Source organism: Pimephales promelas, chromosome 7, assembly GCF_988280905.1.
Source record: "Pimephales promelas chromosome 7, fPimPro1.hap1.1, whole genome shotgun sequence".
In the NCBI taxonomy this organism is placed as follows: domain Eukaryota; kingdom Metazoa; phylum Chordata; class Actinopteri; order Cypriniformes; family Leuciscidae; genus Pimephales; species Pimephales promelas.
Window position 1 is genome coordinate 1,054,342 of NC_142775.1, and position 25,266 is coordinate 1,079,607.

The 25,266-nt window shown below is 39.6% G+C and overlaps 1 protein-coding gene across 3 annotated transcripts in view; it reads left to right on the top strand.

Annotated features, from left to right (window-relative positions):
• The window catches only part of LOC120475091 (apolipoprotein B-100), a 52,799-nt gene that overhangs the window by 6,381 nt on the left and 21,152 nt on the right, over positions 1 to 25,266 (top strand). The window contains exons 2-9 of one of the 3 annotated variants that reach the window (XM_089132874.1): positions 20,151 to 20,949; positions 21,255 to 21,284; positions 21,423 to 21,526; positions 21,610 to 21,755; positions 22,335 to 22,482; positions 22,718 to 22,870; positions 24,810 to 24,934; positions 25,150 to 25,235. In XM_089132874.1, the coding sequence (XP_088989000.1) occupies position 21,284; positions 21,423 to 21,526; positions 21,610 to 21,755; positions 22,335 to 22,482; positions 22,718 to 22,870; positions 24,810 to 24,934; positions 25,150 to 25,235 (763 nt within the window). In that variant the 5' untranslated portion in view covers positions 20,151 to 20,949; positions 21,255 to 21,283. Of the gene's footprint in view, positions 1 to 20,081; positions 20,950 to 21,254; positions 21,285 to 21,422; positions 21,527 to 21,609; positions 21,756 to 22,334; positions 22,483 to 22,717; positions 22,871 to 24,809; positions 24,935 to 25,149; positions 25,236 to 25,266 lie in introns of all 3 variants that reach the window. The other 2 variants (XM_089132873.1, XM_039665822.2) reach the window with 2 other exon arrangements.

Genomic DNA, 25,266 nt, shown 5'->3' on the forward strand with positions numbered 1-25,266 from the left:
ATACGATGTTTTGAGGCAGAGATATAGGTCTTGCAAAACGGTTGCTAGGGTACTCTGTTTGGTTGCTAGGGAGTGGCTTGGCAGCTGCCAATCATGAAGCTCCAAAGTCAATGTGAATGTATAAACCAACCCCCATCTCTATACGATGTTTTGATGCAGAGATATAGGTCTTGCAAAATGGTTGCTGGGTACTCTGTTTGGTTGCTAGGGAGTGGCTTGGCAGCTGCCAATCATGAATCTCCAAAGGCTGCTTGTCAGTATGAATGATATAATACAACTCCCATGCCTCTATGACATTCAGAATGGAAGATATCCCTTTTTGGATTTTGGTTGCTAAGGTGCTCTACAATGGTTGCTAGGGCGTTGCCAGTAAGTGTTGAGGTGATTCAGGATTGGCTGTTTGCTTGCCCAAGTCAAACGAGCCCACCCTCATGTTTCTATGACACTTATATCCTGAGATATCCATTTGATCTCTTTCAATGGAAGTCTATGGGAGTTGTTGCTAAGGTGCTCTAAATGGTTGCTAGGGCGTGGCTTAATAGCTTCACAATGATCCTGAGAGACTGATTGGTCATCTGAGTAAAATGAGCCCGCCCCCTTGTCTCTATGACACTGTGATCCAGAGCTATGTTCAATACAAAATCCCTATGCAATTTACCATAGTAGGAAAAACACATGCATTTGATGGGACGTCCTTCACCATAGTAAGTCAATGGGGAAAACTTTAGGCAGCTCCTGCCCCCCAGGGGTGCAACTTTTACCCCATTGTGTGGTATGTTCTTAAAGAGCCTGCCAGCCTCTTCAAATGTGGCAAATCACACATTTGTCCGAAATCCTCGTTCGGAGCTACGAGTCGTCAAAGTTTGTCTCAATGTTAAGTCTATGGGATTTTTTGGAAATTTGTTCGCCCCTGGGGCGAACACCGTACCCCTGATCTCTTATAAAATTAATATGACACTTCTCCTCAATAGGCCGCACGATTTGATGCCTCATTCATGGGTCTGTGACAAAAAATGTGGACGTAGGAGTGCTCCAAACTTTTTCCTGGAATAGTAAAATGCTATACTAGAAAATTTCAATGGAAAAAAATTTTGGGGAGCTCCTGCCCCCCAGGGGTGCAACTTTTACCCCATTGTGAGGTATTTTCTTAAAGAGCCTGTCAGCCTCTTCAAATGTGGTAAATTGCAAGTTTCTGCGAAATCCTCGCTCAGAGCTATGACTCGTCAAATTTTTTCACCATGTTAAGTCTATGGGATTTTTTTTGGCCGTTTTTCGCCCCTGGGGCGAACATCGTACCCCCGATCTCTTAGAAAAGTCATAGCACACCATTCCCGAATAATCCGCACGTTTTGACACTTCACCCATGGGTCTGTGACAAAAGCTGCGGGAGGAGTAGCGCGTCAAAAAGTGACCAGAACAATAAGAATAAGAACTAGAATGTACATTTCCAGAGGAAAATGTGAAGTGGTGCTTGCAGTGGCAAAAAGCTCGCTCGGTTGCTAGAGTGTGGCACATTTTTGCATACGAGACACCAAACACGTCTGTACGATGGTTGCTAGGGTATTATGGGTGGTTGCTAGGGTGTTCTTGGTGGTTGCTAGGGTGTTCTGGGTGGTTGCTATGGTGTTGTAAGGCGGTTGCTAGGGTATTCTGGGTGGTTGCTAGGGTGTTGCTAGCGTGTTCTGGGTGGTTGCTAGGTTGTTGCTAGGAGGTTGCTAGGATGTTCTGGTATAGGTGGTTGGTAGTTGTCACAGATGGTTACTATGAAGTTTGTAGCATTTTCTTGGCATGATTTAGCACTTAGCTAATCAATATTAGCATGTAGCTATTCTCTGCTAGCATGTGTAGCATGTAGCAAGTCATGTTTGCTAGCATGAGTAAAAAGAGCCAACCAGCATCTCTATACAATGTTTTGATGCAGAGATATAGGTCTTACAAAATGGTTGCTAGGGTACTCTGTTTGGTTGCTAGGGACTGGCTTGGCAGCTGCCAATCATGAAGCTCCAAAGTCAATGTGAATGTTTAAACCAACCCCCATCTCTATACGATGTTTTGAGGCAGAGATATAGGTCTTGCAAAACGGTTGCTAGGGTACTCTGTTTGGTTGCTAGGGAGTGGCTTGGCAGCTGCCAATCATGAAGCTCCAAAGTCAATGTGAATGTATAAACCAACCCCCATCTCTATACGATGTTTTGATGCAGAGATATAGGTCTTGCAAAATGGTTGCTGGGTACTCTGTTTGGTTGCTAGGGAGTGGCTTGGCAGCTGCCAATCATGAATCTCCAAAGGCTGCTTGTCAGTATGAATGATATAATACAACTCCCATGCCTCTATGACATTCAGAATGGAAGATATCCCTCTTTGGATTTTGGTTGCTAAGGTGCTCTACAATGGTTGCTCGGGCGTTGCCAGTAAGTGTTGAGGTGATTCAGGATTGGCTGTTTGCTTGCCCAAGTCAAACGAGCCCACCCTCATGTTTCTATGACACTTATATCCTGAGATATCCATTTGATCTCTTTCAATGGAAGTCTATGGGAGTTGTTGCTAAGGTGCTCTAAATGGTTGCTAGGGCGTGGCTTAATAGCTTCACAATGATCCTGAGAGACTGATTGGTCATCTGAGTAAAATGAGCCCGCCCCCTTGTCTCTATGACACTGTGATCCAGAGCTATGTTCAATACAAAATCCCTATGCAATTTACCATATTAGGAAAAACACATGCATTTGATGGGACGTCCTTCACCATAGTAAGTCAATGGGGAAAACTTTAGGCAGCTCCTGCCCCCCAGGGGTGCAACTTTTACCCCATTGTGTGGTATGTTCTTAAAGAGCCTGCCAGCCTCTTCAAATGTGGCAAATCACACATTTGTCCGAAATCCTCGTTCGGAGCTACGAGTCGTCAAAGTTTGTCTCAATGTTAAGTCTATGGGATTTTTTGGAAATTTGTTCGCCCCTGGGGCGAACACCGTACCCCTGATCTCTTATAAAATTAATATGACACTTCTCCTCAATAGGCCGCACGATTTGATGCCTCATTCATGGGTCTGTGACAAAAAATGTGGACGTAGGAGTGCTCCAAACTTTTTCCTGGAATAGTAAAATGCTATACTAGAAAATTTCAATGGAAAAAATTTTTGGGGAGCTCCTGCCCCCCAGGGGTGCAACTTTTACCCCATTGTGAGGTATTTTCTTAAAGAGCCTGTCAGCCTCTTCAAATGTGGTAAATTGCAAGTTTCTGCGAAATCCTCGCTCAGAGCTATGACTCGTCAAATTTTTTCACCATGTTAAGTCTATGGGATTTTTTTTGGCCGTTTTTCGCCCCTGGGGCGAACATCGTACCCCCGATCTCTTAGAAAAGTCATAGCACACCATTCCCGAATAATCCGCACGTTTTGACACCTCACCCATGGGTCTGTGACAAAAGCTGCGGGAGGAGTAGCGCGTCAAAAAGTGACCAGAACAATAAGAATAAGAATAATAAATAACATTGGGGTCTATGGGGAAAATTTGGGCAGCTCCTGCCCCCCAGGGGTGCAACTTTTACCCCATTGTGAGGTATGTTCTTACAGAGCCTGTCAGCCTCTTCAAATGTGGTGAATCGCAGGCTTCTGTGAAATTCTCGCTCGGAGCTATGAGTCGTCAAAGTTTGTCGCAATGTTAAGTCTATGGGATTTTTGGGAAATTTGTTCGCCCTTCGGGCGAACATCGTACCCCCGATCGCTTAGAAAAGTCATAGCACACCATTCCCGAATATTCCGCACGTTTTGAGACCTCATTCATGGGTGTGTGACAAAAACTGCGGGAGGAGTAGCGTGCCAAACTTTTGGGCCGACTCAAAAAACACAATAGTAATAGTGTTGCCTTGCTTTCAGCAAGCACCACTAACTAGAATGTACATTTCCAGAGGAAAATGTGAAGTGGTGCTTGCAGTGGCAAAAAGCTCGCTCGGTTTCTAGGGTGTTATGGGTGGTTGCTAGGGTGTTGCTAGGTGGTTGCTAGGGTGTTCTGGGTGGTTGCTAGGGTGTTGCTAGGTGGTTGCTAGGGTGTTGCTAAGGTGTTCTGGATGGTTGCTAGGCGGTTGCTAGGGTGTTATGGGTGGTTGCTAAGGTGTTGCTAGGTGGTTGCTATGGTGTTTGGGGTGGTTGCTAGGGTGTTGCTAGGTGGTTGCTAGGGTGTTGCTAAGGTGTTCTGGATAGTTTCTAGGTGGTTGCTAGGGTGTTGCTATGCGGTTGCTAGGGTGTTCTGGGTGGTTGCTATGGTGTTGTTAGGTTGTTGCTAGGGTATTCTGGGTAGTTGCTATGGTATTACTAGGTGGTTGGTAGTGTTCACATATGGTTATTATAGAGTTTCTATATTGTTCATTGCATGATTTAGCACTTAGCTAATCAATATTAGCATGTAGCTATTCACAGCTAGCATGTTTAGCATTTTGAAAGATCTATGTGCTAGCATGAGTCAAAAGACCCAACCCCCATCGCGATACAATGTTCTGATGCTGAGATATAGCTGTTACAAAATGGTTGCTAGGGTACTCTGTTTGGTTGCTAGGGAGTGGATTGGCAGCTGCCAATCATGAAGCTCAAAGTCAATGTGAATGGATAAACCAACCCCCATCTCTATACGATGTTTTGATGTAGAGATATAGGTCTTGCAAAATGGTTGCTAGGGTACTCTGTTTGGTTGCTAGGAAGTGGCTTGGCAGCTGCCAATCATGAAACTCCAAAGGCTGCTTGAGCCCACCTTCATGTTTCTATGACACTTATATACTGAGATATCCCTTTGATCTTTTTTAATGGAAGTCTATGGGACTTGTTGCTAAGGTGTGCTAAATGGTTGCTAGGGCGTGGCTTAATAGCTTCACAATGATCCTGAGAGACTGATTGGTCGTCTGAGTAAAATGAGCCCGCCCCCTTGTCTCTATGACACTGTGATCCAGAGCTATGTTCAATACAAAATCCCTATGCAATTTACCATAGTAGGAAAAACACATGCATTTGATGGGACGTCCTTCACCATAGTAAGTCAATGGGGAAACTTTGGGCAGCTCCTGCCCCCCAGGGGTGCAACTTTTACCCCATTGTGTGGTATGTTCTTAAAGAGCCTGCCAGCCTCTTTAAATGTGGCAAATCTTACATTTGTCCGAAATCGTTGTTCGGAGCTATGAGTCGTCAAAGTTTGTCGCAATGTTAAGTCTATGGGATTTTTTTGAAATTTGTTCGCCCCTGGGGCGACCACCGTACCCCCGATCTCTGATAAAAGTGATATGACACTTCTCCTCAATAGGCCGCACGATTTGATGCCTCATTCATGGGTCTGTGACAAAAATTGTGGACGGAGGACTCCGCCAAACTTTTTCCTGGAATAGTAAAATACTATACTAGAAAATTTCAACGGGAAAAATTTTTGGGGAGCTCCTGCCCCCCAGGGGTGCAACTTTTACCCCATTGTATGGTATTTTCTTACAGAGCCTGTCAGCCTCTTCAAATGTGGTAAATTGCAAGTTTCTGCGAAATCCTCGCTCAGAGCTATGACTCGTCAAATTTTTTCGCCATGTTAAGTCTATGGGATTTTTTTTTTGGGCTGTTTTTCGCCCCTGGGGCGACCATCGTACCCCCGATCGCTTAGAAAAGTCATAGCACACCTCTCCTTAATGAGCTGGTCGATTTGACACCTCACCCATGGGTCTGTGACAAAAGCTGCGGGAGGAGTAGCGAACCAAAAAACGGCGGAACAATAAGAATAAGAATAAGAATAAGAACTAGAATGTACATTTCCAGAGGAAAATGTGAAGTGGTGCTTGCAGTGGCAAAACTCACCACCCGGTTGCTAGGGTGTTATGGCTGGTTGCTATGGTGTTCTGGGTGGTTGCTAGGCGGTTGTTAGGGTATTCTGGGTGGTTGCTAGGGTGTTGCTAGGTGGTTGCTAGTGTGTTCTGGGTGGTTGCTAGGGTGTTCTGGGTGGTTGCTAGGGTGTTGCTAGGCAGTTGCTAGGGTGTTCTGAGTGGTTGCTAGGGTGTTGCTAGGTGGTTGCTAGGGTATTATGGGTGGTTGCTAGGGTGTTCTTGGTGGTTGCTAGGGTGTTCTGGGTGGTTGCTATGGTGTTGTAAGGCGGTTGCTAGGGTATTCTGGGTGGTTGCTAGGGTGTTGCTAGCGTGTTTTGGGTGGTTGCTAGGTTGTTGCTAGGAGGTTGCTAGGATGTTCTGGTATAGGTGGTTGGTAGTTGTCACAGATGGTTACTATGAAGTTTGTAGCATTTTCTTGGCATGATTTAGCACTTAGCTAATCAATATTAGCATGTAGCTATTCTCTGCTAGCATGCGTAGCATGTAGCAAGTCATGTTTGCTAGCATGAGTAAAAAGAGCCAACCAGCATCTCTATACAATGTTTTGATGCAGAGATATAGGTCTTACAAAATGGTTGCTAGGGTACTCTGTTTGGTTGCTAGGGAGTGGCTTGGCAGCTGCCAATCATGAAGCTCCAAAGTCAATGTGAATGTTTAAACCAACCCCCATCTCTATACGATGTTTTGAGGCAGAGATAAAGTCTTGCAAAATGGTTGCTAGGGTACTCTGTTTGGTTGCTAGGGAGTGGCTTAGCAGCTGCCAATCATGAAGCTCCAAAGTCAATGTGAATGTATAAACCAACCCCCATCTCTATACGATGTTTTGATGCAGAGATATAGGTCTTGCAAAATGGTTGCTGGGTACTCTGTTTGGTTGCTAGGGAGTGGCTTGGCAGCTGCCAATCATGAATCTCCAAAGGCTGCTTGTCAGTATGAATGATATAATACAACTCCCATGCCTCTATGACATTCAGAATGGAAGATATCCCTCTTTGGATTTTGGTTGCTAAGGTGCTCTACAATGGTTGCTAGGGCGTTGCCAATAAGTGTTGAGGTGATTCAGGATTGGCTGTTTGCTTGCCCAAGTCAAACGAGCCCACCCTCATGTTTCTATGACACTTATATCCTGAGATATCCATTTGATCTCTTTCAATGGAAGTCTATGGGAGTTGTTGCTAAGGTGCTCTAAATGGTTGCTAGGGCGTGGCTTAATAGCTTCACAATGATCCTGAGAGACTGATTGGTCATCTGAGTAAAATGAGCCCGCCCCCTTGTCTCTATGACACTGTGATCCAGAGCTATGTTCAATACAAAATCCCTATGCAATTTACCATAGTAGGAAAAACACATGCATTTGATGGGACGTCCTTCACCATAGTAAGTCAATGGGGAAACTTTGGGCAGCTCCTGCCCCCCAGGGGTGCAACTTTTACCCCATTGTGTGGTATGTTCTTAAAGAGCCTGCCAGCCTCTTCAAATGTGGCAAATCACACATTTGTCCGAAATCCTCGTTCGGAGCTACGAGTCGTCAAAGTTTGTCTCAATGTTAAGTCTATGGGATTTTTTGGAAATTTGTTCGCCCCTGGGGCGAACACCGTACCCCTGATCTCTTATAAAATTAATATGACACTTCTCCTCAATAGGCCGCACGATTTGATGCCTCATTCATGGGTCTGTGACAAAAAATGTGGACGTAGGAGTGCTCCAAACTTTTTCCTGGAATAGTAAAATGCTATACTAGAAAATTTCAATGGAAAAAATTTTTGGGGAGCTCCTGCCCCCCAGGGGTGCAACTTTTACCCCATTGTGAGGTATTTTCTTAAAGAGCCTGTCAGCCTCTTCAAATGTGGTAAATTGCAAGTTTCTGCGAAATCCTCGCTCAGAGCTATGACTCGTCAAATTTTTTCACCATGTTAAGTCTATGGGATTTTTTTTGGCCGTTTTTCGCCCCTGGGGCGAACATCGTACCCCCGACCTCTTAGAAAAGTCATAGCACACCATTCCCGAATAATCCGCACGTTTTGACACCTCACCCATGGGTCTGTGACAAAAGCTGCGGGAGGAGTAGCGCGTCAAAAAGTGACCAGAACAATAAGAATAAGAACTAGAATGTACATTTCCAGAGGAAAATGTGAAGTGGTGCTTGCAGTGGCAAAACTCACCACCCGGTTGCTAGAGTGTGGTACATGATTGCATACGAGACACCAAACATGTCTGTACAATGTTTGTGTGATGAGAAATGGCTTATTCAGCGGAGAAATGGCTTATTCATGTGTTCAGGTGGTTACTAGGGTACTCTATATGGTTGCTATGGTGTGATTATACAGTGTATGAGATTATATTTAAACACTAGTTGACAGAAGGCAAACCCCCATCTCTATACGATGTTTTGTTGCAGAGATGTAGGTCTTACAAAATGGTTGCTAGGGTACTCTGTTTGGTTGCTAGGGAGTGGCTTGGCAGCTGCCAATCATGAAGCTCCAAAGTCAATGTGAATGTATGAACCAACCCCCATCTCTATACGATGTTTTGATGCAGAGATAAAGTCTTGCAAAATGGTTGCTAGGGTACTCTGTTTGGTTGCTAGGGAGTGGCTTGGTAGCTGCCAATCATGAAACTCCAAAGGCTGCTTGTCAGTATGAATGATATAAACCAACTCCCATGCCTCTATGACATTCAGAATGGAAGATATCCCTCTTTGGATTTTGGTTGCTAAGGTGCTCTACAATGGTTGCTAGGGCATGGCCAGAAATTGTTGAGGTGATTCATGATTGGCTGTTTGCTGGCCCAAGTCAAACGAGCCCACCCTCATGTTTCTATGACACTTATATCCTGAGATATCCCTTTGATCTCTTTTAATGGAAGTCTATGGGAGTTGTTGCTAAGGTGCTCTAAATGGTTGCTAGGGCGTGGCTTAATAGCTTCACAATGATGCTGAGAGACTGATTGGTCGTCTGAGTAAAATGAGCCCGCCCCCTTGTCTCTATGACACTGTGATCCAGAGCTATGTTCAATACAAAATCCCTATGCAAATTACCATAGTAGGAAAAACACTAAAAGTCTATGGGACTTTTTTACCCAATGATTTGCCCCTGGGGCGAACACCGTACCCCCGATCGCTACGAAAAGTCACAGCACACCTCTCCTCAATAATCCGCAAAATTTGACGCCTCAATCAGGGGTCTGTGATGTCGGCGTGTATTTTTTAACAGATGATTACTATTTAGTCTCAAAAATTAGTTTTTATAGAGTTTTTATAGAGTTATTTAGTATGGCACGAGGCCTGCGGCCTCGTGCCTATCGCCCACGGTTGCTAGGGTGCTGTAACTGGTTGCTATGGTGTGACCATGAAGATTTTAGGCCATTATTTATTGGTTGCCTGATAAAATAAATCCTCCTAGGGAGAGAGAGACGTCTGCCCTACAGCAGGGCTGTCAGGCCCTTTTGTGTCTGTGAGAAAGTGACAGTTGGGATTTGAATTTTTGAAAATCCCCCAATGTTTAGTCAAAATCGCTGATACTTGGCCTCGAACAAACCTCCCTAGAGACAAAACTATAGGTTGTATCAGCGAAATGACCTGACCGTGAGCGAGACAAGGCCTTTGTGAACGCTGTGATGTATTTTTTGTGTGGATAGAGTTGAAAAAAGGGACCACTTTGGCAAGTTAAAAAACTGGTCCGTAATGCTCTGATTACTAAAGTTTGACCTGAATTTATAATTGCTGCCAATGGAGGATAGTCTGTCACTCCTGTCGTTTGGAAGGACACAGAGAAAAAACTATAAGTCCGAGGGATTTACTAAACACACGAGAGGAACCACAACAAAAATACCTACGTTTTAAGTATATTTTCATGGCCAAAGAGTGAAGATTGTGGCCAGGCCAGCGATTTAAAAATTATTTTTTAGCATTAGTTTTCAAGCTGGCTCACTCTAGCTTATGACATCACGTGCTCTAGCTCTGAACAGTCTCTCTCATTCACTCCCATTATAATTTCAGAAACGGCTTGAAAAACATCATGAGACTAAAGTAGAGATTGTGAAAAAAGTATAATAGATATCAAAAAGTTGAATACAACTTTAATAGCTGACAAATTTCTCAACATTTTAAAGTTTTAATGGCTGAAATAGCTGTCAAAATAGGGCTGTCAGGCCCCTTTTTGTGTCTGTGAGAAAGTGACAGTTGGGATTAGAATTTTTGAAAATTCCCCATAGGAAATGACTTGGGACATTTTTGGCCGCTTTTTCGTCCGCTGTGCGAACATCGTACACCCGATCTCTTAGAAAAGTCATAGCACACCATTCCCGAACAAGCCGCACGTTTTGACACCTCTCTTATGGGTCTGTGACAAAAGCTGCGGGAGGAGTAGCGCGCCGAAATTTGTACGGAATAAGAAGAAGAAGTAGCGGAATAATAATAAGTATGCAGGATAACAATAGTGTTGCTTTGCAAGCACCACTAATAATAAATAACATTGGGGTCTATGGGGAAAATTTGGGCAGCTCCTGCCCCCCAGGGGTGCAACTTTTACCCCATTGTGAGGTATGTTCTTACAGAGCCTGTCAGCCTCTTCAAATGTGGTGAATCGCAGGCTTCTGTGAAATTCTCGCTCGGAGCTATGAGTCGTCAAAGTTTGTCGCAATGTTAAGTCTATGGGATTTTTGGGAAATTTGTTCGCCCTTCGGGCGAACATCGTACCCCCGATCGCTTAGAAAAGTCATAGCACACCATTCCCGAATATTCCGCACGTTTTGAGACCTCATTCATGGGTGTGTGACAAAAACTGCGGGAGGAGTAGCGTGCCAAACTTTTGGGCCGACTCAAAAAACACAATAGTAATAGTGTTGCCTTGCTTTCAGCAAGCACCACTAATAATAAATAACATTGGGGTCAATGGGGAAAATTTGGGCAGCTCCTGCCCCCCAGGGGTGCAACTTTTACCCCATTGTGAGGTATGTTCTTACAGAGCCTGTCAGCCTCTTCAAATGTGGTAAATCGCAGGCTTCTGTGAAATCCTCGCTCGGAGCTACGAGTCGTCAAAGTTTGTCGCAATGTTAAGTCTATGGGATTTTTGGGAAATTTGTTCGCCCTTCGGGCGAACATCGTACCCCCGATCGCTTAGAAAAGTCATAGCACACCATTCCCGAATATTCCGCACGTTTTGAGACCTCATTCATGGGTGTGTGACAAAAACTGCGGGAGGAGTAGCGTGCCAAACTTTTGGGCCGACTCAAAAAACACAATAGTAATAGTGTTGCCTTGCTTTCAGCAAGCACCACTAATAATAAATAACATTGGGGTCTATGGGGAAAATTTGGGCAGCTCCTGCCCCCCAGGGGTGCAACTTTTACCCCATTGTGAGGTATGTTCTTACAGAGCCTGTCAGCCTCTTTAAATGTGGTGAATCGCAGGCTTCTGTGAAATTCTCGCTCGGAGCTATGAGTCGTCAAAGTTTGTCGCAATGTTAAGTCTATGGGATTTTTGGGAAATTTGTTCGCCCTTCGGGCGAACATCGTACCCCCGATCGCTTAGAAAAGTCATAGCACACCATTCCTGAATATTCCGCACGTTTTGAGACCTCATTCATGGGTGTGTGACAAAAACTGCGGGAGGAGTAGCGTGCCAAACTTTTGGGCCGACTCAAAAAACACAATAGTAATAGTGTTGCCTTGCTTTCAGCAAGCACCACTAACTAGAAAAAAAAGTTTGATGACACAAACTTTAAGTTGGCTTGAGAAAGCCGGACCAGAGCGTTTGAAGAATCTTGAAGTTTGAATTAAGTTGGAAAAAGATGGAATTAGAAAGAAAGAAAGAAAGAAAGATGGATAGATTAGTTAGAAAGATAGATAGATAGATCGATAGATAGATAGATAGATAGATAGATAGATAGATAGATAGATAGATAGATAGATAGATAGATAGATAGATAGATAGATAGATAGATCGATAGATCGATAGATAGATGTTATTGGCAAGAAGCTAGCATGATTAAAATGTAACTAGCATCATGCTAGCATGATTAACATGTAGCTAGCATCATGCTAGCATGATTAACATGTAGCTAGCATAATAATAACACGATTAGCATGTTGCTAGCATCATGCTAGCATGTTTTCAGCAAGAAGCTAGCATGATTAGCATGTAGCTAGCATCATGCTAGCATGTTTTTAGCAAGAAGCTAGCATGATTAGCATGTAGCTAGCATCATGCTAGCATGATTAGCATCATGCTATCATGATTAGCATGTTGCTAGCAAGAAGCTAGCATGTTTTTAGCATCATGCTAACATGATTAGCATGTAGCTAGCATCATGTTAGCATGATTAGCATTATGCTAGCATCATGCTAGCATGTTTTTAACATCATGCTAGCATGATTAGCATGTAGCTAGCATCATGCTAGCATGATTAGCATGTAGCTAGCATCATGCTAGCATGATTAGCATGTAGCTAGCATCATGCTAGCATGATTAGCATGTTGCTAGCATCATGCTAGCATGTTTTTAGCAAGAAGCTAGCATGATTAGCATGTAGCTAACATCATGCTAGCATGTTTTTAGCAAGAAGCTAGCATGATTAGCATGTAGCTAGCATCATGCTAGCATGATTAGCATGTAGCTAGCATCATGCTAGCATGATTAGCATGTTGCTAGCATCATGCTAGCATGTTTTTAGCAAGAAGCTAACATGATTAGCATGTAGCTAGCATCATGCTAGCATGTTTTTAGCAAGAAGCTAGCATGATTAGCATGTAGCTAGCATCATGCTAGCATGTTTTTAGCAAGAAGCTAGCATGATTAGCATGTTGCTAGCAAGAAGCTAGCATGATTAGCATGTAGCTATCATCATGCTAGCATGATTAGCATGTAGCTAGCATCATGCTAGCATGTTTTTAGCAAGAAGCTAGCATGATTAGCATGTAGCTAACATCATGCTAGCATGTTTTTAGCAAGAAGCTAGCATGATTAGCATGTAGCTATCATCATGCTAGCATTATTAGCATGTAGCTAGCATCATGCTAGCATGTTTTTAGCAAGAAGCTAGCATGATTAGCATGTAGCTAGCATCATGCTAGCATGATTAACATGTTGCCAGCATCATGCTAGCATGATTAGCATGTTGCTAGCATCATGTTAGCATGTTTTTAGCAAGAAGCTAGCATGATTAGCATGTAGCTAGCATCATGCTAGCATGATTGGCATGTTGCTAGCATCATGCTAGCATGATTGGCATGTTGCTAGCATCATGCTAGCATGTTTTCGCAAGAAGCTTGCATGATTAGCATGTAGCTAGCATCATGCTAGCATGTTTTTAGCAAGAAGCTAACATGATTAGCATAAAGCAAGAAAGCAAGAAAGAAAGAAAGAAAGAAAGAAAGATGGAATTGTTAGAAAGAAAGAAAGAAAGAAAGAAAGAAAGAAAGATAGAATTGTTAGAAAGAAAGAAAAAAGAAAGAAAGAAAGTGAAAAAAAGAATAGTTAGAAAGAAAGATGGATAGATTTGTTAGAAAGAAAGATGGATAGATTAGTTAGAAAAAAAGATGGATAGATTTGCTAGAAAGAAAGATGGATAGATTTGTTAGAAAGAAAGATGGATAGATTAGTTAGAAAGAAAGATGGATAGATTAGTTAGGTAGAAAGAAAGATGGATAGATTAGGTAGAAAGAAAGATGGATAGATTAGGTAGAAAGAAAGATGGATAGATTTGTTAGAAAGAAAGATGGATAGATTAGTTAGAAAGAAAAATGGATAGATTAGTTAGGTAGAAAGAAAGATGGATAGATTATGTAGAAAGAAAGATGGATAGATTTGTTAGAAAGAAAGATGGATAGATTAGTTAGAAAGAAAAATGGATAGATTAGTTAGGTAGAAATAAAGATGGATAGATTAGGTAGAAAGAAAGATGGATAGATTTGTTAGAAAGAAAGAAAGATTAGGTAGAAAGAACGATGGATAGATTAGTTAGAAAGAAAGAACGATAGATTAGTTAGAAAGAAAGATGGATAGATTAGTTAGAAAGAAAGATGGATAGATTAGTTAGAAAGAAAGATGGATAGATTTGTTAGAAAGAAAGAACGATAGATTAGTTAGAAAGAAAGATGGATAGATTAGTTAGAAAGAAAGAACGATAGATTAGTTAGAAAGAAAGATGGATAGATTTGTTAGAAAGAAAGATGGATAGATTAGTTAGGTAGAAAGAAAGAACGATAGATTAGTTAGAAAGAAAGATGGATAGATTTGTTAGAAAGAAAGATGGATAGGTTTGTTAGAAAGAAAGATTGATAGATTTGTTAGAAAGAAAGATGGATAGATTAGTTAGAAAGAAAGATCGATAGATTAGTTAGAAAAAAAGAATGATAGATTAGTTAGAAAGAAAGATGGATAGATTTGTTAGAAAGAAAGATGGATAGATTAGTTAGAAAGAAAGATAGATAGATTTGTTAGAAAGAAAGATGGATAGATTAGTTAGAAAGAAAGAAAGATTAGGTAGAAAGAAAGAATGATAGATTAGGTAGAAAGAAAGATGGATAGATTTGTTAAAAAGAAAGAACGATAGATTAGTTAGAAAGAAAGATGGATAGATTAGTTAGAAAGAAAGAACGATAGATTAGTTAGAAAGAAAGATGGATAGATTTGTTAGAAAGAAAGATGAATAGATTTGTTAGAAAGAAAGAAAGATGGATAGATTAGTTAGGTAGAAAGAAAGATGGATAGATTAGTTAGGTAGAAAGAAAGATGGATAGATTAGTTAGAAAGAAAGAAAGATGGATAGATTAGTTAGAAAGAAAGAACGATAGATTAGTTAGAAAGAAAGATGGATAGATTTGTTAGAAAGAAAGATGAATAGATTTGTTAGAAAGAAAGAAAGATGGATAGATTAGTTAGGTAGAAAGAAAGATGGATAGATTAGTTAGGTAGAAAGAAAGATGGATAGATTTGTTAGAAAGAAAGAAAGATGGATAGATTAGTTAGGTAGAAAGAAAGATGGATAGATTAGTTAGGTAGAAAGAAAGATGGATAGATTAGTTAGAAAGAAAGATGGATAGATTTGTTAGAAAGAAAGAACGATAGATTAGTTAGAAAGAAAGATGGATAGATTAGTTAGAAAGAAAGAACGATAGATTAGTTAGAAAGAAAGATGGATAGATTTGTTAGAAAGAAAGAAAGATGGATAGATTAGTTAGAAAGAAAGATGGATAGATTAGTTAGAAAGAAAGATGGATAGATTAGTTAGGTAGAAAGAAAGAACGAAAGATTAGTTAGAAAGAAAGATGGATAGATTTGTTAGAAAGAAAGATGGATAGATTAGTTAGAAAGAAAGAAAGAAAGATTAGGTAGATAGATAGATAGATAGATAGATAGATAGATAGATAGATAGATAGATAGATAGATCATTAGTACATATAGAATGGTAGTTTAATTGAGTCTAGGGCTTCAGGGAATTTAGATTTGAGTTTTTGTTGTACGCTATTGGGCCACCGTAGTCTTGGCTCATTTTGACCATGCTGCAATGAAAGTCAATGGGATTTTTATGATTTTTAATATTAATTTTTAAGAAATCTGAAAGTCGAATCAGTCTAAAAAGATATAGCAACTCGAGTCAGAACAGTCTGAAGGTCTGACCCGAGTTTGGAGTTTGTAGAGTTAAAGCTCTAGGAGGAGTAGCAGTCAGAATATTTTGGGTAAGAAAAATAAGAAGAAGAATAATAATAAGTTTAAATAGGATTTCAGTAAGTTGGCTTTCTCAAGCCAACTTAACTAGAAAAAAAAGTTTGATGACACAAACTTTAAGTTGGCTTGAGAAAGCCAGACCAGAGCGTTTGAATAATCTTGAAGTTTGAATGAAGTTTTAAAGATGGAATTAGAAAGAAAGAAAGAAAGAAAGATGGATAGATTAGTTAGAAAGATAGATTAGTAAGAAAGAAAGATAGATAGATAGATAGATGTTTTTGGCAAGAAGCTAACATGATTAGCATGTAGCTAGCTTGATGCTAATATGATTAGCATGTAGTTAAGATGATTAACATGTTGTTAGCGTGATTAGCATGTTGTTAGAATCATAATAGCATGATTAGCACGTTGCTAGCATGTTTTTAACAAGAAGCTAGCATGACTAGCATGTAGCTAGCTTAATGCTAGCATGATTAGCATGTTACTAGCATCATGCTAAAATGTTTTAGCAAGAAGCTAACATGATTAGCATGTAGCTAACATCATAATAGCATGATTAGCATGTTGCTAGCATCATGCTAACATGTTTTTAACAAGAAGCTAGCATGACTAGCATGTAGCTAGCATCATACTAGCATGATTAGCATGTTGCTAGCATCATGCTAGCATGTTTTAGCAAGAAGCTAGCATGACTAGCATGTAGCTAGCATCATAATAGCATGATTAGCATGTTGCTAGCATCATGCTAACATGTTTTTAGCAAGAAGCTAACATGATTAGCATGTAGCTAGCATCATGCTAGCATGATTAGCATGTTGCTAGCATCATGCTAGCATGTTTTTAGCAAGAAGCTAGCATGATTAGCATGTTGCTAGCATCATGCTAGCATGTTTTTAGCAAGAAGCTAACATGATTAACATGTAGCTAGCATCATGCTAGCATGATTAGCATGTTGTTAGCAAGAAGCTAACATGATTAGCATGTAGCTATCATCATGTTAGCATGATTAGCATGTTGCTAGCATCATGCTAGCATGTTTTTAGCAAGACGCTAGCATGATTAGCATGTAGCTAGCATCATGCTAGCATGATTAGCATGTAGCTAGCATCATGCTAGCATGTTTTTAGCAAGAAGCTAGCATGATTAGCATGTAGCTAGCATCATGCTAGCATGATTAGCATGTTGCTAGCATCATGCTAGCATGTTTTTAGCAAGAAGCTAGCATGATTAGCATGTAGCTAGCATCATGCTAGCATGATTAGCATGTAGCTAGCATCAAAATAACATGATTAGCATGTAGCTAGCATCATGCTAGCATGTTTTTAGCAAGAAGCTAGCATGATTAGCATGTTGCTAGCATCATGCTAGCATGTTTTTAGCAAGAAGCTAGCATGATTAGCATGTAGCTAGCATCATGCTAGCATGATTAGCATGTTGCTAGCATCATGCTAGCATGTTTTTAGCAAGAAGCTAGCATGATTAGCATGTAGCTAGCATCATGAAAGATGTTAGAAAGATGGATAGATTTGTTAGAAAGAAAGATGGATAGATTAGTTAAGTAGAAAGAAAGACTGATAGATTAGTTAGGTAGAAAGAAAGATGGATAGATTAGTTAGGTAGAAAGAAAGATGGATAGACTAGTTAGAAAGAAAGATGGATAGATTTGTTAGAAAGAAAGACTGATAGATTAGTTAGGTAGAAAGAAAGATGGATAGATTAGTTAGGTAGAAAGAAAGATGGATAGACTAGTTAGAAAGAAAGATGGATAGATTTGTTAGAAAGAAAGATGGATAGATTAGTTAGGTAGAAAGAAAGATGGATAGATTTGTTAGAAAGAAAGATGGATAGATTTGTTAGAAAGAAAGAAAGATGGATAGATTTGTTAGAAAGAAAGAAAGATGGATAGATTTGTTAGAAAGAAAGAAAGATGGATAGATTTGATAGAAAGAAAGATGGATAGATTAGTTAGAAAGAAAGATGGATAGATTTGTTAGAAAGAAAGAAAGATGGATAGATTTGTTAGAAAGAAAGAAAGATGGATAGATTTGATAGAAAGAAAGATGGATAGATTTGATAGAAAGAAAGATGGATAGATTTGTTAGAAAGAAAGATGGATAGATTAGTTAGAAAGAAAGATGGATAGATTAGTTAGAAAGAAAGATGGATAGATTAGTTAGAAAGAAAGATGGATAGATTAGTTAGAAAGAAAGATGGATAGATTAGTTAGGTAGAAAGATGGATAGATTAGGTAGAAAGAAAGATGGATAGATTTGTTAGAAAGAAAGAAAGATGGATAGATTTGTTAGAAAGAAAGATGGATAGATTTGATAGAAAGAAAGATGGATAGATTTGTTAGAAAGAAAGATGGATAGATTTGTTAGAAAGAAAGATGGATAGATTAGTTAGAAAGAAAGAAAGATGGATAGATTTGTTAGAAAGAAAGAAAGATGGATAGATTTGTTAGAAAGAAAGAAAGATGGATAGATTTGATAGAAAGAAAGATGGATAGATTAGTTAGAAAGAAAGATGGATAGATTTGTTAGAAAGAAAGAAAGATGGATAGATTTGTTAGAAAGAAAGAAAGATGGATAGATTTGATAGAAAGAAAGATGGATAGATTTGATAGAAAGAAAGATGGATAGATTTGTTAGAAAGAAAGATGGATAGATTAGTTAGAAAGAAAGATGGATAGATTAGTTAGAAAGAAAGATGGATAGATTAGTTAGAAAGAAAGATGGATAGATTAGTTAGAAAGAAAGATGGATAGATTAGTTAGGTAGAAAGATGGATAGATTAGGTAGAAAGAAAGATGGATAGATTTGTTAGAAAGAAAGAAAGATGGATAGATTTGTTAGAAAGAAAGATGGATAGATTTGATAGAAAGAAAGATGGATAGATTTGTTAGAAAGAAAGATGGATAGATTTGTTAGAAAGAAAGATGGATAGATTAGTTAGAAAGAAAGATGGATAGATTAGTTGGAAAGAAAGATGGATAGATTAGTTAGAAAGAAAGATGGATAGATTTGTTAGAAAGAAAGATGGATAGATTTGTTAGAAAGAAAGATGGATAGATTAGTTAGAAAGAAAGATGGATAGATTAGTTAGAAAGAAAGATGGATAGATTAGTTAGGTAGAAAGATGGATAGATTAGGTAGAAAGAAAGATGGATAGATTTGTTAGAAAGAAAGATGGGTAGATTAGTTAGAAAGAAAGATGGATAGATTTGTTAGAAAGAAAGATGGATAGATGTGTTAGGTAGAAAGAAAGATGGATAGATTTGTTAGAAAGAAAGATGGATAGATTTGTTAGAAAGAAAGATGGATAGATTTGTTAGAAAGAAAGATGGATAGATTAGTTAGAAAGAAAGATGGATAGATTTGTTAGAAAGAAAGATGGATAGATTTGTTAGGTAGAAAGAAAGATGGATAGATTTGTTAGGTAGAAAGAAAGATGGATAGATTAGTTAGAAAGAAAGATGGATAGATTTGTTAGAAAGAAAGATGGATAGATTAGTTGGGTAGAAAGAAAGATGGATAGATTTGCTAGAAAGAAAGATGGATAGATTTGTTAGAAAGAAAGATGGATAGATTATTTAGAAAGAAAGAAAGATGGATAGATTTGTTAGAAAGAAAGAAAGATGGATAGATTTGTTAGAAAGAAAGAAAGATGGATAGATTAGTTAGAAAGAAAGAAAGAAAGATTAGGTAGATAGATAGATAGATAGATAGATAGATAGATAGATAGATAGATAGATAGATAGATAGATAGATAGATAGATAGATAGATAGATAGATAGATAGATAGATCATTAGTACATATAGAATGGTAGTTTAATTGAGTCTAGGGCTTCAGGGAATTTAGATTTGAGTTTTTGTTGTACGCTATTGGGCCACCGTAGTCTTGGCTCAATTTGACCATGCTGCAATGAAAGTCAATGGGATTTTTATGATTTTTAATATTAATTTTTAAGAAATCTGAAAGTCGAATCAGTCTAAAAAGATATAGCAACTCGAGTCAGAACAGTCTGAAGGTCTGACCCAAGTTTGGAGTTTGTAGAGTTAAAGCTCTAGGAGGAGTAGCAGTCAGAAAATTTTGAGTAAGAAGAATAATAATAATAATAATAAGTTTAAATAGGATTTCAGTAAGTTGGCTTTCTCAAGCCAACTTAATAAGTTTAAATAGGATTTCAGTAAGTTGGCTTTCTCAAGCCAACTTAATTACGACATACTAAATCATAATTTTGAGATTGAAAAGTCAAAATCTTGAATAAAAAGTAATAATTATAATCATAGTAATTATACAGAATAATTATGCAACTCATAATAAAGGTCATTTTATCTCATAATTATGTCAATTATGATCCAAGTTGAAGTTAGGACATAAAAAAATCCTAATTATGAGATTGAAAATTCAAAATAATTACATAAAAAGTCGAAATAATAAGTCATAAATTAGATTTATTTTTTATTATGATTTAAGTCATTATTATGAGAAAAAAAAATGATGATGTGCTTACTTAAGCACCACAATCAGAAAGTTTGAATTAATTTGACTCTTTTCACTTCATTGGCAGGTATTTCTCGTTTCTGAATGCCATTGCAATAAAGAACTTTCCATTTAACATTTACATTTAATCATTTAGCAGACGCTTTTAACCAAAGAATCAATCAAGCAGCGACTGACCACCAGTGCACGTTTATGGGGAGAGGGGTGACGTGCGTCTCTTCGGCTCGATGAACACACTCTCGCTGCGGCATCTGGATCAGTGTGAGAGGTTTGACAGATGCTGGAGGGAGAGAGCATTACAATAGTCCAGTCTGGAGAGAACGAGAGCTTGGAAGAGGAGTTGTGGAGCTCTGATCGGAAGGGTCTGATCCTCCTAATGTTGTAAAAGGCAAATGTGCTCTGTGAAGTGATCATCCATCACAACTCCAAGGTTCCTGGCGGTCCTCAGAGGAGTTAAGGTTGAGCCAATGGCTGAATGGAGAAGCTGTGCTGAAGTGTTGGGTTGGCCGAGACCATGAGTAATTATGGCTTCACAAGGTTGAGTTGAAGTTAGTGGTCCTTCATCCAGCAAGAAATGTCCGTCAGATCCTCTGTCTGGAATGAGAGGTAGAGTTGTGTGTCGTGACGGGAAAAGCCGTGTTTCTGAATGACAGATCCTACACTCTAAAAATTCTGGGTTATTTTAACCCAATTTTGGGTCAAAAATGGACAATAAATTGCATTATAAATTGCATTTTTAACCCAACATTTGGGTTTGTCCATATTTGACCCAAATTGGGTTGGAAGAACCCAGCATTTGATGACATGTAGATGCAGAATAGAAGCGGTCCCAGCACTGAGCCCTGAGGCACCTCACCCCTCCACGACACCCTGGAGGACTCCTGAGTTCTGCGGTTCCTGAAGCCCTTCATCATGAGGATTGACTGGAGGATCTGGTGAGTCAAAAGCAGCAGACAGATCCAGCAAGATGAGAACTGAGGGTTTGAAAGCTGCTCGTGCCAGTCTCAGAGCTTCAATAACCGAGACTCAGTCGGGTGGCACTTTTGAAAGTCATCCAGCTCATTCAAATGTCTTAGCAATGAATGGACGAATGTATACAAGTTTGTAGTTTTCCAAAAGTGCTTTAGATTACTAAAGGATCACACATGTACATTCAAGTTGGTATTTTTGAACATTTTCATCCCTGACTACGCTAGAGTTTCAGTTCACTCTAATAATGTACGTTTGTTTTGTATTGCAGAAGCTCAGGACAAAGGAGCGCCATGCTTGAGTATGTCTCAATTACTCTGCAGAATCAACTGAACATGCAAAACCTACATTTGTAATGATCTAAATTCAATATTAAATGTCAGCATGTATTTCTGCAGTTTGATAATGTGCATCAAATGAGACGCTCTGCTTCTTCTAGTGGCCGGAAGATACAAGCCCTTCACCAAGTATGAGTACTTCTATGAGACAGAGTCGTTGAATGCTTTGAACGGGGCTGTCAACGGCCCCAAGGCCAGCTGCAAGGTACAGTACGAGTTCATGTCACCTCATCAAACTCTTAAGATGCTACTGTTTTTTTCAGCAACGCAGTGTGACTGTCGTATTAGGTTGAGATTGCGGCTCCTGGTACATGCAGCTACGTTGTGCGCACCACCGACTGCACGCTGAGTGAAGTGGTCGACGTGGATGCGGATGGAAAGCCTGTGTTTGGAGCAGCTGCCGGTGCGGAGGACTTCAAAACCGCCATGGAGAGGTAAAGGCCAGTTCACCGTTTTAGCAACTATAGGCCCTCATTGTGTTTCATTTCAGCTTCATTTGATCATTTGTTATCGTTCTCACCTGTGCCTGTGTATTTAAGTTGCTCTGTTTTTGCTTAGTGTTTGTTATGCTGAGACCAACCTCTCCAGTCTTTTGGTAAATTCCTCTGGTGATATTCTCTGGATTTATTTGCTTTTTCATTTTGTTGTCCTTATTTTTTAAATGTAAGTTTTTGGGAAACATAATTTACCCTTTGATGTTTCTAGAACCATTTTTTTTTTTTGGATTGACTGAATTTGGAGATTTTGTTTTGGAATTTCTTACTAATTTATTGCATTGAGTTTTTGGAACTGGATCTTTTGTTTAGGAAATACATTAAGGAGACATGAAGTGTACACCCTGACTGAGCTCTCGTTTCTGCAACTGGGTCCTCTCCTCCTTCATTCGGTCCTCACAGATTTGTTCTAACCTTGGATCTGACAACACTAACAATAACTAGGGTGCATCTCCATCAGCTCCCTATAATCCGCGCACTAGATGGTCATATTCAGCAGACTCGTCTCTCTTTGTTCAGACGCCCTCTGAAGTTCACCGTTGAGGGAGACGATGACATCAAGCTTTTCCCTGAGGAAGATGAGCTGATAAACATCCTCAACATCAAGAGGGGAATCATCTCTGCTCTTGCTGTCCCAGTGCTTGAGGAGGACAGGAACGAAGACATGGTCCGTTGCATGATTTATCAAAATGAAATCGGTATCGTGATATGGCCTAATGCATTTGTCAAACCACACAGGCTGCAATTTATTTACGATATATACATTTATATGTCACTGGTTTTTAGAGTGAAGCATGTCATCTACACCTGATATCATGGGTTACAAGCATGTGAATGAACCAAATGCGGAGCTTTAATCTGAAACCAGTCCACTTCTAACATTCAGACCGTTTCTATTCCAGCCCACCATCTACGGTCTGTGTAAGACTGACCATGTTGTGAACACCAGAGAGGACGTCGCCACCGAAGTCACCCTTAAAAGAGACTTGTCCGATTGTGACAAGTTCAGGCCAGTCGAAGACCACACCAGTCCCCTCGCCCTCATCTCCGGCATGGTGAGTTCGGAGACTTGAACGTAAAGTCCTCCAATCATGCTATTTTATAGGTTGCTAATTTTGTTTTTGAGTTTTACATTCATCCAATGCTCTGATTGGTCAGACGGCCCAATCTGTTGTGATTGGTCTGAAACCAAACGCTCATTAGCTTATCTGAATTTCATCTCTCATCGCCAGCAGAAAACGAGTCTCAGAAACAAACTACAGTGATTGAGGGCGGGGCAAAGAGACGCTGTTCGGCCAATTTAAGACCAGAGACGCGAGAGCCAATTATGCAAATTAGTTACAAATCGACACAGATTCAGCAGGAAGTGAGACTCAATTGTTGACGACTCGTTTCGGGCAGTTCAGAATCGATTCTTTCTTGTAGGAGACAATGGGCCAGATTTACATTATTATATAATTGAATATTTAATTTGGCAAGACTTAAAGCTACACTGTGTGATTTTTACCCCCATCTAGTGGTGAAAAGGTATATGACCATCCAGTGAATATTAGTTTTTGTTCCTCTCAATTCCGATTTCGTTTTAACTCCTACGGTGGCCAATGTAGTCCAAGATTAACATGGCTTCCAGTTCGACCTTGTCTATGAGTGTTCCTTCAAGTGATGAGGTTATTTTAGAAAACTATAATAATTTGCAGTAATTTAATTTGTCAGGTAACATACAGGTTATGACATCTATGTAAAATGAATAATAGCTTTGTGTTTTCGTAATTTTTCTTTATCATATTGCTTTTTTTGATCAAATCAGGTTCCCAGACGAATGCAAGTTAGTAAAGTAACTTTTATCAGTGCTATCGTTATTCTGTATGTTGTACGACATCACTAGCGTAAGGCAAAGTTTACATTGTAGGCTATATCATTTTCATACTGAAGTGTAGGCTAGTCATAGTAAGGTGTCATAGTGTGAAAAATATTTACATCATACAATAATAGCCTACGTCTTAAATTAATAAGATTACAGGACAGATGTGAAAGTGAAGGTGAAAGTCTAACTTGGAAACAGCTAACTAATGCTGCGTTCCAGGCAACCTGTAACTCGTGTTTTTCCAACCTTATAGGCTACCCGTGAAAGTGCACTGGAACGGCAGTCAAACCCTCGACTGGTCCCACCCGTGAACTCGTAGATCGATGTACTCCCAGTTAGCCTACATGTTGTTAAAACACAGGTTACAGGTTGCCTGGAATGCACCATTACAACTGCATTATCACATTAGGCTACATTAATTGTGTATAAAGTAAAATAAATGAAAAATAACTAAAATTTAAAGTGCCTACATATAACTTCTAAAGTAAACAATAAGTCCGCACACCAGAAGATGCTCCTACGAGAATTTAATGGTTGCTCACCACGTGTACATGTAACGTTTCGGGCCACAAGCCCTTCATCAGCTGATGTCGTTCTAGCGTCATGCACAGCACACCATGATATAATTAGCCAAGCAACAATAAAACTTCCAATATACACAAATAGGCTTAATTAACGTTACTGTCGAGAAGAAAGCAGGCGACGTCGGCGTCCTTTTTAAAATCGTTGCTCGTCATGAGCTCTTGTTGATTTGCCTGTTGCGTTGCCGTCTTAATTCTCTTTTTCGCTTCCTTGGCGACTCTGACACGTATCCTCGAGAATAAGAGTGATCCTCCATCAGCAACAGACTTTCAAAAAGGCTTTCAGGTTTTTATTTCCGCACCGAATTATAAGGCGCACCTTCAATGAATGACCTATTTTAGAACATTTTTCATATATAGGGCGCACCGCAGTTACACAGTGTAGCTTTAAACATTCGTGACAATCAATTAGTTATAGAGGGAACCTCAAGGAACATATTCAAATAATAAATATTCAAATAAAATAAAAATCAATGTCATGACCCCTTTTAAACCTCATGGAGATGAGTAGGTTGAGATGTCCAATGTTTGTCGTTCTTTCTTCCCAAGAATTATCCTCTTGCTCAGCTGATCAGAAGCAACCAGACCTGCAAATACAAGTTTAATAATGAGCAGCACCACATGACCTCTGGAACTTGCACCGAAAAACATGTGCTTGCGCTCTTTTCACATAAGTAAGTGAAATAATACATTCCTGTAGCTCGTAACTTTAGAGCATGTCTCTAGAAATGTCAATGTCATAACATATTAAGCATTTGAGTGATTGTGTGCATTTTTTAAAATAAAACCATTATTAGGAAGTTTTGCATCTGCCAAATGCATAAATGTACTTATAAGTAATACACGAAAGTATTTTGGATGCTCATGCACTGATGTTTGTCTCAACCAGGGGAGAATATGGAGTGGTCAATACTGGCAAACAGGCCTTGACCCTTCTGGGAGTCGCTAAGTACAGTGACAGAGTCTTTGACCACAGTAAGAGAACATCTCTTTGGGATGAATGTTC